We start from the raw sequence: 13,529 nt of genomic DNA on the forward strand, positions 1-13,529 counted from the left end.
TAGCCCCTCTTTACTTTTGGATTAATGTGTGTAGCCTTTTGAATAGAAATCAGTTTCATGTTTCCTCTTCTTCTTAATTTCGTGTGCAGCAACAACAAAGAATACTTCCTTGTTTTCTTTTATTTGTTCAGGGGCTTTAGGGGCTGCTCCAACATTTGGTATCAGAGCCCTATGCTCAACATGTGGGATCTTTGAAGAGGTTCTATGTGGACCTGAGGTTTTATGTGAACCTGTTGCTGTTGCAGTTTTGTGTGAGCCAAAAGCTCTGTGTGAGCCGAGTTCCAAAGCAAAAAAATCTGTGATTGGTTTTTTTCTTTTTGATATGTGTGAAGAGAAAGTTGTGTGCTGAATTCAAGGTCTGGGTGAAGAAGATAGAACCTGTTTGGTGAAGCTATCTATGTGAAGAAGCTAGTCAAAGTGAGGAAGAAGATCAGAAAATAAAGTTTTGGTGCACCTGCAAGTGTGTCTTGGTGGTTTGAAGAAAGGAAGAATATCCTAAATAATTCATATCTGTGTGATCCGTGTGTGTGTGTGATCTGTTTGGTTGGTTGTGTACAAGAAGAAAGGTCAAGTCAAGGAAGATGCCAGCAACAAACCCGGGAGGATCAAGTCAGGTTGTACCCGTGACCACTCAAAGTATCCCGCTGCAATGCCCCAAGTTAACAACTACAAATTATACAAGTTGGTCGATTATGGTGGAGTCGATCTTACAAGCGTACGGCTTATGGGAAGCGGTTAATCCGAAAACTAGAAAATCGATTGAGGCAAAGAAAAATCTGATGGCAAGAGCATTTGTGTTTCAAACTCTACCTGAAGATATATTGCTTCAAGTGGCTAAGCATAAGGATGCAAAAGATGTGTGGGAAGCGCTTCGTGTGCGGTATTTAGGAGCCGAAAGAGTTCAAAAGGCGAGACTGCAAACACTTAGAACCGAGCTAGAGATGTTGAAGATGAAAGAGGGTGACACAATTGATGAGTTTTCGGGGAAACTTAGTGAAATTGCATCCAAATTCAAGAGTCTTAGGTCTAGCTTGGAGGATGAGATAGTGGTAAGAAAACTACTAAATTCAGTTCCTAAGAAGTTTTTGCAGATTGTTGCATCGATTGAGCAATACTCCAAGATAGAGGACATGTCACTTGAGGAAGTTGTGGGAAGGTTGAAGGCATATGAAGAGAGAATCAAGGTTCTTGATGAAGATGATAATGATCAAAATCAAAACAAACTTTTATTGTCAAAAGAAGAATGGGAAGAGAGAACCAAGCGTGGTAACTTCAATCAAGATCAATCTGGACAAGGAAGAGGTCGGGGTCAAGGAAGAGGTCGTGGTAGAGGTCGAGATGGTCGGTTCCATGAAGATCGAAGGGAGCAAGGTATGTATCGAGACAAGAGACATATTAAATGCTATAATTGTCAAGAATATGGACATTATGCAGCTGAGTGTCCTAAGAAAGAAATAAAAGAAGAAGAAGCTAATATGATTCAAGATGATGATGAGCCAGCACTGCTTTGAGGAATAAGATTACTGTCAAGATTAAGGGGGTGAGTGTTGGATAATCTTGACATGGATAGGCTAATTTTAATAATGAGTTTGGGTCAAAAAAAGATTAGTCTTTTATTTGTTTTATTTAGTATTTGAATAAAGGAAATTTGACCTGGTTCAAGGCAAGAAAACGTGGTATACTTGGTCTTATAGTGTCCTATTCTAGTGGCTAGGTTTTAGTTTGGTTTTCTATGTTTCCGTTGTGTATTTGTAGGCTATTTATAGCCTCTCTTTACTTTTGGATTGACGTGTGCAGCCTTTTGAATAGAAATCAGTTTCCTGTTTCCTCTTCTTCTTAATTTCGTGTGCAGCAACAACAAAGAATACTTCCTTGTTTTCTTTTATTTGTTCAGGGGCTTTAGGGGCTGCTCCAACAAATTAATGGGATAGTATTGGGTTGGAAACCCTAATTAGGGTTTGGAAAACCCTAATTAGGGTTTGGAAAACCCTAATGTCATGAAACCCTAATTTTGGGGATTGATCGGGACCCGTACTAAAATTAATTAATAAAATTAAAATATTAATTAACAACCATTGGCAAATTAACCTAAGGCAATATTAGACTTAATGGATTAAGCCCTTAATGGGTTAAGTATGAACGCTTAATGCTAATCGTCATTTCATGTGAAAACCCTAATTTCACTTGGGCCTTGAGTTGGGCCTTCCTATTGGGTTTTGGTGATTGGGCTATTGATAGGCCATCCAAGAATAGTCATATCGACTAAGAATATAGGGATGGAAGACCATGTGAGGGTTTAGGCCTAATTTGGAAAATTTGGCCATAGGTGGGCCATAACTAGACCTTGAGGATTATGAGAGGTTGGACCATTGGAATGCCAAATGTTTGGAGTGGTCTAAATGGTTGGGCCTTAAGATAAGCCCATATAGAGGTTTGGGCCTAATTTGGAAAATTAGGCCATATGTTGGTCTTTGGTCCATGGTTTGACTTTTTGGGCTTTTGGATTGGGCCTTGGACTGAATAAAGCTAAGTTAGGGGTAAAGTAGTCTTTTACCCCAAGTATGGAGTTGTGGCTATGCATTGGAACCCAATTACTGATTGGGTGTTATTTTGATGATTAATAGTTCGGGAATCTATCATTCAGCAGCTAGAGTTTTGTTTGCAGGACTTCAGCAGTGCGAGGTGAGTCTCCTCACCATACCAATGGGTCAAAGGCATCAAGGCCATCCCGTTATGTATTATGTGATATGCTAGCTTATTTTGTGGTATGTGATATGCTAATTGATTGTATGGAATGTGATATGCTAGTTATCTTTGTGATACTTGTATGGAAGACCTCAGGAGGTTCCCGGGTCACCTAGGTGTAAGACCCTGGAGGGTTTCCACGGCATTTTAGGTAAAGACTTCGGGGGTTCCTGAGGCACTAGGGTTTAAGACCTTAGAGGGTTTCCAATGTGTCCTTAGTTAAGACCATGTAGGGGTTCCCATGACATTGGGCTAAGACCATGTGGGGGTTCCCATGGCACCCAATGTAAGACACTGGAGGGTTTTCAAGGCATCCTTATATGTTTGCATGTTAACTTATATGTTTGTATGTATGGTTTGATTGATACTTAGTTAAGACCATGTAGGGGTTCCCATGGCATTGTGCTAAGACCCTGGAGGGTTTCCAGGTCATCCATGTATGTTATATGCATGCCTTGGGTAGTTGATATGCTTTATGTGATTATGTGTATAAGACCTTAGAGGGTTTCCATGACATCTTTATATGTGTGCATGCATGGTTATGCGATTGATATGGTTTATGTGATTATGTGGGGTATGCTCTGGGGAACTCACTAAGTTTCGTACTTACAATTTTGTTTATGGTTTTAGGTATCATTGTTTTGGAAAGGAATGGCTAAGCTTGATCGCAGCACACACATATATGTTTTCCGCATTATGTGATTTTGGGATGAACTCTGATATATATTTTGAATTAGCAATTCTTTTGGAACGTTTGGATTTAAAGATATATGTGTTTTGACTATATTGAAAAATGAAATTTTTACCCTTGATTTTTGGGTCATTACAAGAAATAAGAGAAATTGAGTCTGCGTAAGGGTTCAATTATCTTAAATGTTTGCCAATTATAACTATATGTGGAAGCTACATCAACTTTTTGGCTAATCAGCAAGTGAAAAACATGAAACACTTTAAGCAAATCGATCAATTGATTAAATTTGCAACAAAATTGTAAACTTAGTGATTTACTTGAGAAAAAAAAAACAAATGGCTTATAGCCTAGCAGTATCAGGATTTAATGAAAATATGTCCATCAACCAAAGGGTAAGGGTTCAAGTCTCAAAGGAGACAAAAGATGTAGATTTATGAGTAAGATAGTGGGTACGTGTGTTAGATGTTCTAAATAATTGAGAAAAAAAAAACAAAACAAAAACAAACAAACAGTTTCAAAATCAAAATTTTATGTATTTAGTGTATTTTATGCAATTTTACCTTCCAATAGTTATAAGATTCTTATACCATATTTTTTAAAAGATTCTTATTCAGCCACTTGGATTGTGGTGACTTGATAAAATATGTAAAAGATGTGGTGGTTAATTTATTGACTCGTGTTCAAATTTTGCACTCATCACCCCATGTGGCTAGGAATTAGGGTTGATATTGAGGAGTTAAATATCCTTAAATACCCAGAGCGGAATAATTGATACACCTAGAAACCCTTTATAGGGAAGTTCCCCTTCCAACAAAAATATTCTTATTCCTTTTTCTTAAAATTCCATTGTATGATGCAGAAAAAGATTGAAAACAATCATACGTTTGGTATTATATGTAATACATAAAAGATTCTAAATTCATATTCCATCATGTAGATTTGACCTTAAGATTGGGATAAAAAGAAACAGAACAAAAGTTTTATCGTTTTCTACCTATTTATCCACAAATTGGTATACAGACAATATGAAACGAATGTCAAATATGCAAAATAATAAGATTCCGTTGTCACTCAAAAGGAGCACCGAGGAAAATTAAAGAAAGAATGTCAAATATGCCACAATATTTTGATTTGCATAAAACGTTTAGACGTTAGAGATCCAAAAAAAAAATCTACAAAGCAAACTAATTTATGATATTGTAAAATTCTTTCGAGAAATGATTATTATCTAATTTATGATTTTGTAGGAAAAGTTGTAAACTGCTTTTATTAACTATAATCTTTAAAAAAAAAAAAAAAAAAAAAAAAAAAAAAAAAAAAAAGGACCCTATATGTTAGCCTTTTGTCCTCCATTACTTTGATTAGGTATGGTTTCTTAAATGCTAAGCATGTCAAATATTGTTTGATTCTTAGTGTTATAGATCAAAAGTATATTGACTTGTCATCTATCTCAAGAGTCACGAACGTTCTTGGTAGTGGAACGTTTTCAAGCTTCCATTCTTTTCATCAATTTGGTTGCTTTTTCTTTCTGTTATTTAAAAGTTAATGATTTGTGGTCCATGGAAAGATTATGGAAAAATGACATGACAAAGAACAAATTAGTCGTTTTGTACATTTTACTAAAAGATAAAACAATTTAAATATGCATCAAGTAATCCAACACAAAACACATGCGCTCAACAATATATGGGTAATTGGATTCATCATTCTAAAAACTTTGTCATAACTCTAATGATGGTTCTGTGATTGTGTTGAATATACTCTATTAATTTGAATCAAAGGCAACCTTATAAATTTTTATATCTTGTCTTACTGTGTTCTAATATACAAATATTTAGTCTAGTTTTGTTATGTTTAGATCATGTCCTATTTCTCAAACGCTATATATGTATAATATATATTTTTTTTATATAAAACCATTTTATTTTGTTGGTTGCGTAAATGACAAAGAGTTACTGGATAGATATACACCTAATCCTTTTATTCATCTCTACTACGTACCAAATGACGATACGACTCTTCGTACAAACTTTATTGTTGATAATGAAAAACATATATATCTCTAATAATGGAATATAATATGGTATCCGTGCTTATTTGTGGGCTGGTGATTTGTAGGTAGATATGCTTTTAGCACAAATCTTATCTTTTTGGACTACTAAGATTTATAAATTGGCACTAAATGCCAGATGCCAAAGATATGTAAGACCCCACCATATTGGATTATTTTGTTTCTTCCATTTTTCGGCAATAAATCCATATTGTGTTGGCTTATAAAAGGGGTTCTTGTCCAATAAGGTTTATCAACATCCCTAACACCAATAAGATTAGAAAGAAGAAATGTAAATGAATTTTTTTCCAAGGCATTGATTGCTTGCTCTCCCTCAAGGGCTTCTAGCATTGACCCTACATATATGTAATGCCTCTTATTCTTATAATATAAGACTAAGAGCATGTGTTTGGAGGTCTTGCTAGAGGCTTGCGAGTGAGATCAGATACTCAATGTCTTGTTGTTACAAGTCAAAAAAGATATGGTGACATGAAGAAATCTATGCCACACAATGTCAGCTTTTTCATTAGCAACAACTTATGAATTGGCTTTTTGACCTTTTGTGTAAATGTAAGTTGAAGGTAAAATGCTTAAGCCTTAAGGTATGTTTCTTTTTCAAATGACGAATATGGATATTATTAAGCAATGATATATATAGGATATGGTAATTAATCAAGCCTAAGATTCTACCTGCCTACAATTGAAACCATTTTCAAATAGATAAATTATTGATCTACTCTAAACGTGAAGGTTGTTTCTTTCTCTCCGTTAACTCTTATATAGATGAAGTAATGTATGTTTGGATAAAATTTTGCAGATATAATTTTATTTTTTATTTTTTCGATTGTATGATAGAAACTGAATAATCATTTAACTTAGTCATTTTAACAAACAGTTTTTACGATAATTATCAATTTTTATGTAAAAGAAATTTGTAGAAAACAGAAAGGACAAATAGATAACGGTTAGTCGGGTTTCCAGGCTTAAAACAATAAGTTATTATGATTGTACTAAGCAAAAAATAATAATAACCATAATAGCGTTAATATTTTTACATCATAATGATGATTTATTTATGTATAGATGAGTTTAAAAATCATTTGTTTTATATAATATAAAATTAAAGAATTTTGGAGCAAAAGAAACGAGAATAATCCCAAACACGTGGATGATGATCCGTACTATCCGGACCCGTTTTGACAATGAAGGTCAAACTTCTTGTGATGAACAACAACTTCCTTTTTTTAACAAACTCAATGTAGAAATCCAACAACAACTACAAAATCATGGACGACAAAATCGCCGCCTTCACCATCTTCACGCTCTTCTTCTTTACCGTCTCCGCCGCACGTTTCCCGGTAGCTCCACCGGCAACCAATCATTCAGCCGTTGAACATGCATCCAAGTTGGCAAACACTTCATGCGAATCTCTAGCTTCCGCCGATTCAAACATTCGTCTCCCCGGAGAAAAGGCTAAATCGGATTCCGACGAATCCACCGCCAAGAACCCCCTGCCTGAACCGGAAAAAACCACGACTGATTTAACGCAGGGTACGAATTTCTCCAGATTCCATCCTATCAACCGACACTTCCTCGGTAAACCTCCTATGGGGCCAAAACAGATCGATAAACACCGTCGACCTTACCGGAAGTCCGTGACGCAAAACAGGATCCCTCGGAACGACGAGATCACTTCACGTAAATCCGATAATTCGATTCCGGAAAGTTTTCCCGGCGAGGTTCCGTTGAACATGTTGAAGATGAAGCACCATTACGGCTCCCGTCGCCACCATAACCAACCTCGCAATAACAACGACAACGTAATTAAGACGAAGATAGTGTTTGATCGGGAGAAGCTGAAGAGTTTAATGCGCCAACACAGGCAGAAGAAGGTAGATGATGAAACTGGATTTATGAAGAACATTCGCAAGTTTCTGAAACACACTTTTGATTGATAAATATAAAATATTCCTCGATTGATCTACCATCCACCCGTCAATGTATATTATCTATTATGTATATAAGCTCGTTTTGAATTGTTTACCTTATTATACTTTTTTTTTTTGTAATTTGTACATAACTAATTGCATCCATGGGAGATGCACAAAGCTTATATTAGCTTAATTAATCAACCTCTTCCAAACCTTCAAAGAGCTAACTTTGGTCAGACGAGTTTCTGCTTTTTGCATAGTAAGCTGTTGGATAGTGTGCTTGAGTTATACATCCAATTCACATATGCCTTCATTTGAGTTATACTCCTGACGAACTGCTAATGATTTCTCTTCTAAGAAAACATTAAACCTTCAAATCTTCATGATTGTATCTTTTTTCTAATATCTTGTTGAATGTTGAGTGGTTATCTTCAAGATTAGTGATTGTAAATTTTTGAGAGAGTGAGTTTGTTCTCATTTTGGACCATGCATGTCAATTGTCTTTGCATCATTGTTATGTTTTTAGGAAGAAAATGAGTCCGCTAGTAATCTAGTATACATACAAACAGGAAATAAAAACTTCAGCCTTATAACTTGCCAATTGTTATAAAATTAAAGGAATCATATATAATATATTACAACACTACATGGATCCAGTTGAAATCTTCACATTCAGAAAGGTACAGAACACTCACCTGTCTGACGACTGCTAACGAGCTCCGAACACGGTGATGGGCTAACTTGCACCGCACCACCACTAACATCGGCACACTTCCAAGGAACATTTCTGGCCCCACTTGACCCAAACAGATTAATATTAGACAGACAAATATCTGTAAAAGGTGAGTTCTTTAAACCCTGGATTAACCCCGGCTGCTGGACATTTTCACCCCAAACATTCTTAATCCGGACATGTTTCATAACCGGTAACGCATTCGGGTTATAGTTTTCGTCAGGATGATCGCCGACATCACCGGCAATCTTGATTCCTTTCCGGACTTTATCCATGAAAACATTGGAAACGGTTATGTTTCTTATGATTCCGCCACGACCGATGTTTGTCTTTAGATGGATGCCGATTCCGGTGTTGTAAAGGGTTATGTGTTCTGCGAACACGTTAGTTACTCCGCCGGAAGTTTCGCTTCCGACTGCGATTCCGGCGAACGGAGATGAACCGGTGAGTCGCCGGATTGTTATGTCGTTACTTGGACGGCCATATGCAATTCCGTATTCGTCCCACCCGCTTTTTACTGCCACCAGGTCATCTCCTGTTGAAATGTAGGAGTCTTCTATGCATACATGGGAGCTTGAATCTGCACCAATTTGAGAAAAAAATAATGAGTAATTTACATTTTTGGTCCCTGAATGTAACTGATTTTTGCAAATTTGGTCTCAAAAAATTTTCCCTTGCAATTTAGCTTCTTATTTGAGGTTCGTGCATCATTTTTGGTCCCTGTTCGAATTGAAATTTTTTTGTCCCAGAGTATAGCTGATTTTAGCAATTTTATTACCAACAATAAAATCATTTTACCTAGAGCAAGGACCAAAAACATTACAAAAACCTCAATTAGGATTAATATTGAAAATCTCAGTAAACTCGGAGACCAAAAATGTAATTTACTCAATATGAAAAGAAAAATATACTTTTGGTTCTTTAGTATTAGCTTATTTTTTGCATTTTTTTTGCAATTTTGATCCCAAAAATATTTTCTCTTGCAATTTTGGTCCTTATTCAAGATTATTGTTACATTTTTGTCCCTGTTTAAAGTATAGGTGATTTTCGCAATTTTGATCAAAGCAATATAAGTCATTTTACTTGGAGAAGGGGACAAAAACATTACAAAAAACCTCAAAGAAGGAGCAAAACTGCAAGAGAACTTTTTGGGGGTAAAATTGAAAAAATCAGCTAGACTCAAGGACCAAAAATGTAATTTACTAAAAAAAAGAATAATGCATTTTAGTTTTTATTGTTTTACATTACATACCTGGATCAATTCCATCGGTGTTGGGAGAGTCAGGTGGAGCCAATATTGTAACATATCGGATAACAACATTACTGTGTATCAACAAAAAAAAAAAAACAAAAAGATAAGGTATACGTTAGAATTTAACATGGGAGTTTGTAACTATTTTTGTAAAAAATGGGTTTAGATGTTAATAATACCTGCAGTATACAGGATGAATGTTCCAGAAAGGTGAATTCTTGAAGATGACATTAGAAATAATGATGCTTCTAGAATCCTTGAACTCAACAAGATTTGGTCTAGTGAACTGCAAGGTTCTCTGTCTCCACATGTTCCACCACACATCACCTTGACCATCTATTGTCCCATTCTCACCTGAAAATGATGATCAGTTCATCAAAACAATATGCAAATATATAAAGCAATTTCAAGAGCAAGAATTTATAAATTATACATTATTTACATACCAGTAATAATGACATCATGGAGACCATCTCCATGGATGAAGCTCATGTACCTTCCACCTGGACGTTCTCTTCCTCTTCCATAAGAAGGCAATGGAGCAATAAGAGGCCAGTTAGTTGTGTCCTGAACATAATCACAAAAGGAGGATAATAAAGTTAATTACAATCATATTATGTTTTACTATTTGCTAAATAAATAACTTTACAGATGAATTGTTTATGAATATAATAAAGTATGTCTTCAATATAGCTGTCAATATTGATTTTGCACATGCGATTGGTCCCACATTGCAAATATAGGAACCCACTAAACTTACCATCAGCCCTTCTGTTTTCCGAAATAAGTTTTGCTTATGTTGATGCTTTGTGGTCCCTAATTAATTAAACTTTTTGCTCCTTTAACGAATCATTAACTCATCATAATGGGCAAAGTATGATTCTCAAAACACAACATTCCTTCAATTACCAACAATGCAAAATAAGTACAAACTGTTTTTGGGAACTATATTTAATAGTATCGTCTCCAAATAGCAACAATGCAAAATAAATACGATTTTTTTCTGGACTTGTGGATGCACTGTGAAACTACAATTGGAAGAACATGAAGTAATTGTTTTTCGGATATGCAGAGATTGTTGTTTTCCTTTTGTTTTGTAGCAAATTAAGTCCGTTAGCACAAAACTCAATAAATAACACCATAACTTGACAAATTCAACAACTCATTTAAAAAAAAAAAGTACATTAAAATCAATGAAAAGACAGATATAGACAAATTATTGCAATGACTTCCAATTCGAAGTATTCCAGCTGCTGAAACTTGTTTTAAGGTGAAAAAAACTGTGTTTGAGTTGCAAATCTGTGTGTAGATTTTTGCAAAAAAATTAAAATGGATCTGAGTACCTGTGTAGCTTGGATAACAGCGCCTTTAGCTAGATACAGAGTCATTCGACTAGTAAGATTGAAGCTCTCTGTTAGATAAACACCAGGAGGAATGTAAAGAAGCGTCCCTCCTCTCCTCTTCAAATGCTCAATCCGGTAAATCGCCTCCCTGAACGCTTTCGTATTCAGCGTTTTACCATCTCCGACAGCACCAAAATCAGTTATTGAGATCTTATCGCTCCGGTATGCCATCGGCACAATTCCAGAACAAGTAACCAATCCAGCGGCCGAGAAGGAGCACTGCAGGAACACTAATACGGCGGCGAGACACGTAATTACATCCCAAACTCCTCCGCGCTTCATTTCTGGTCACTAGGTTGAAAAGTGCAGCTGTTTCAATGATATCTCCTCCCTGAAATTCGGTAAAGTAAATAGGTAAATCGGAAAATGGCGAAATTAATATAACGAAAATGAAAGAACTACACTCGTGGTGTGAGATTGAATCCAAACGAGAAAGAACAAAGTAAATTCGAAGACATTCATTGTGTGCGTGAGCAGATCTATGAATATTTTACAAGGATAAATCATAAATGTCTGTAACTTTGAAATTATAGAATAATATCAGCATGAGTAATTAATTCAAAACAGCGAATCTCATTTATTCTAAGGAAGCATTGATCTATACGTACGTAGATAGCGAAAGAGGCTACTTACGGAGCTGTGACGGCGAAGATACGGCGGTGATGCGGTGGCGTGGAGCTACCACGCAGGAAAATGGTTTGTCTGGGAGTACTCGTCTTTACTCCCTCCTGCTCTTGCTTTCGTGAGGAGTGATGAGGAGTGAGAAATAAGTGATGAGGAGTGAGAAATAGCTAGCTACCGACAGGAGGACGGTGTTTTGTAATGGTTTTGGCATTTTTTAACGCGTGTAAGCGCGTTACCTTGCAATATTCATTGAAAGTGAATATATCATTTTAAGTAAGTTTCTATTCATCTAAATTTATTACTAAAATTATCTTAAAGTGAAAAATAAGTTATCAACTTTATTCAATCACTACGTGTGGAATGGGGTCGTTAGACCATCAGGTATACCGGCACGTCGGTTCATGGTCTACGTGGCCACGAAGGTGGTCCACGCACATTGCCCCAGTATCTTGTGGTCGGTAGTGCTCGTGGAGCCTCGTGTTCGAGATAACGAATTCAACGAACAATGATACTGAATTTACTTCTTTTGCTTCTTTTGACTGTTGAACGGTCATTTTTTTTTCAAAAACTTATTACCTATATATAAAATCATCACACTTGTATTTATTTTATACATTTCATAAAGCTTCACTCTCATTCTAAACAAACAAAAAAACATGGAAGATTTGAAAGTGTTAAAAAATTTTGACTCGGTTGATGACGGAGAATTCATCTTAACCTTTTTTTTTGGAAAGGGAACTTCCCTAACGAAGGTTTCCGGGCCAGCTTTCGCGCACCGACTAATCCCCCGTTGCAAACATGAGTTTTTGAAGAAAAAAAAATGACCGCTCTTTTTTATCGTGAATGTGTTGTACAACATTGAAGAAGGTTTATGAAATGTATAAAGAACAAGATGTGGTAGTTTCTCAATTCCTTTGTTTTCATTCTACAATTTTGATTAATGTGATTTGTTTGTTTCTACATGGAATTAGTTGATTCCGTACTTATAAAATAGATTGAATAAACTAATTAGATTGATTACATTCAAGGCCTGTGGCCGACTACAAGTCATAGAAAAATGTAAGAAGTTACACAATTCCATTTTGAGTACAAATTTGTCTTTTCATATCTGTGTTCAGACAGCTCTTGTGAACTTCTATTCGAAATGTGGGATGTTGCAGAATGCACTTAACGTGTTCGATGAAATGACTGAGAGAGATGTCATTTCATGGAATGCTATGATTTTAGGTTTGTTTATTGTTATGAGTACCAAAAGCCTCTGCGTTTATTTTTTCAAATGCAAAACGAAAATCTAAAGGCGAATTCAATGACCATTGTTGAGCTGCTTGAGGTGTGTGGGCAGCTTTTGGATCGATGAAATTTATCCCAATCTATGATTTGTTCCAGGTTTGACTTATATTGTTGGAAAATCCCTTTAGTGGTTAGTACATTTTTTTTGGTCTAGACGAGTGCATAAGATTCATTGCAAATTTTAAATTATGAAAGGAAGTGATTGCTTTTGTTGTAGAATTATGAGGTGAAATTCTATTTTCTGATAGATAATTGATTCAGTTTATATTTATTTCCAATGATTTCTATAATTAAATTCTGAAAGATAATGTGTCTTGGATCTATCCAGGTTACTGTTTCGTGGTTATGAAGAATTAAGAATGTGTCAAATAGCATTATAGTTTTGGAATTTAAAACAACTTCATTTGTTTTCCAAAAGTATGCATAGTCATGCACTAACACTTTAAAGATCTAAATTAGTAGTCAGCATTTTGGAAAATGCCTAAGCAAGCAACCAATGATAAAACTTTCAAAGGTATCCAACTTTGAAGTAGATGTCATTTACATCAATTTCGTTTTTTTTTTTTTTTTCAAAATATACATATTCATACATACAAATATTGAAATCTAGATTATTAGCTTCATGTTTTAAAAGGGAAATGAACTAAGAAACCAACTTTAAGACTTCAAATAAAGGGAACAAATTGATAAAGTCTTTGTTGCAAATTCTTATTCCAGACATTAATCATTGCTTTCTTTTTCCTCACAGGGATTTGCAGTCTTATCTTTCCGATCTTACCCTCTTTTTAGCCCCTGATAGTAAGACCTTTA

General features: G+C 35.5%; 2 protein-coding genes across 2 annotated transcripts; one reads left to right on the forward strand and one right to left on the reverse strand.

The window, feature by feature from the left end:
- Positions 1–581: 581 nt before the first annotated feature.
- LOC145002296 (uncharacterized) lies at positions 582–1,511 on the forward strand. Its single transcript, XM_078961594.1, has one exon. It carries the CDS (start codon positions 582–584, stop codon positions 1,509–1,511), a length of 930 nt encoding a protein of 309 aa, XP_078817720.1.
- A 6,474-nt stretch (positions 1,512–7,985) lies between these two features.
- On the reverse strand, positions 7,986–11,578 carry LOC145001025 (putative polygalacturonase). Its single transcript, XM_078960345.1, has 6 exons — positions 11,439–11,578; positions 10,746–11,136; positions 9,849–9,969; positions 9,582–9,756; positions 9,403–9,473; positions 7,986–8,730 (listed from the first exon to the last, which is right to left on the reverse strand). The coding sequence occupies exons 2-6, from the start codon at positions 11,085–11,087 to the stop codon at positions 8,090–8,092; spliced, it is 1,350 nt and encodes a 449-aa protein (XP_078816471.1). The 5' UTR covers positions 11,088–11,136; positions 11,439–11,578; the 3' UTR covers positions 7,986–8,089.
- Between the last annotated feature and the right edge of the window lie 1,951 nt (positions 11,579–13,529).

The sequence above is a fragment of the Lactuca saligna genome, chromosome 6 (assembly GCF_052625555.1).
Source record: "Lactuca saligna cultivar CGN05327 chromosome 6, ASM5262555v1, whole genome shotgun sequence".
NCBI lineage: Eukaryota > Viridiplantae > Streptophyta > Magnoliopsida > Asterales > Asteraceae > Lactuca > Lactuca saligna.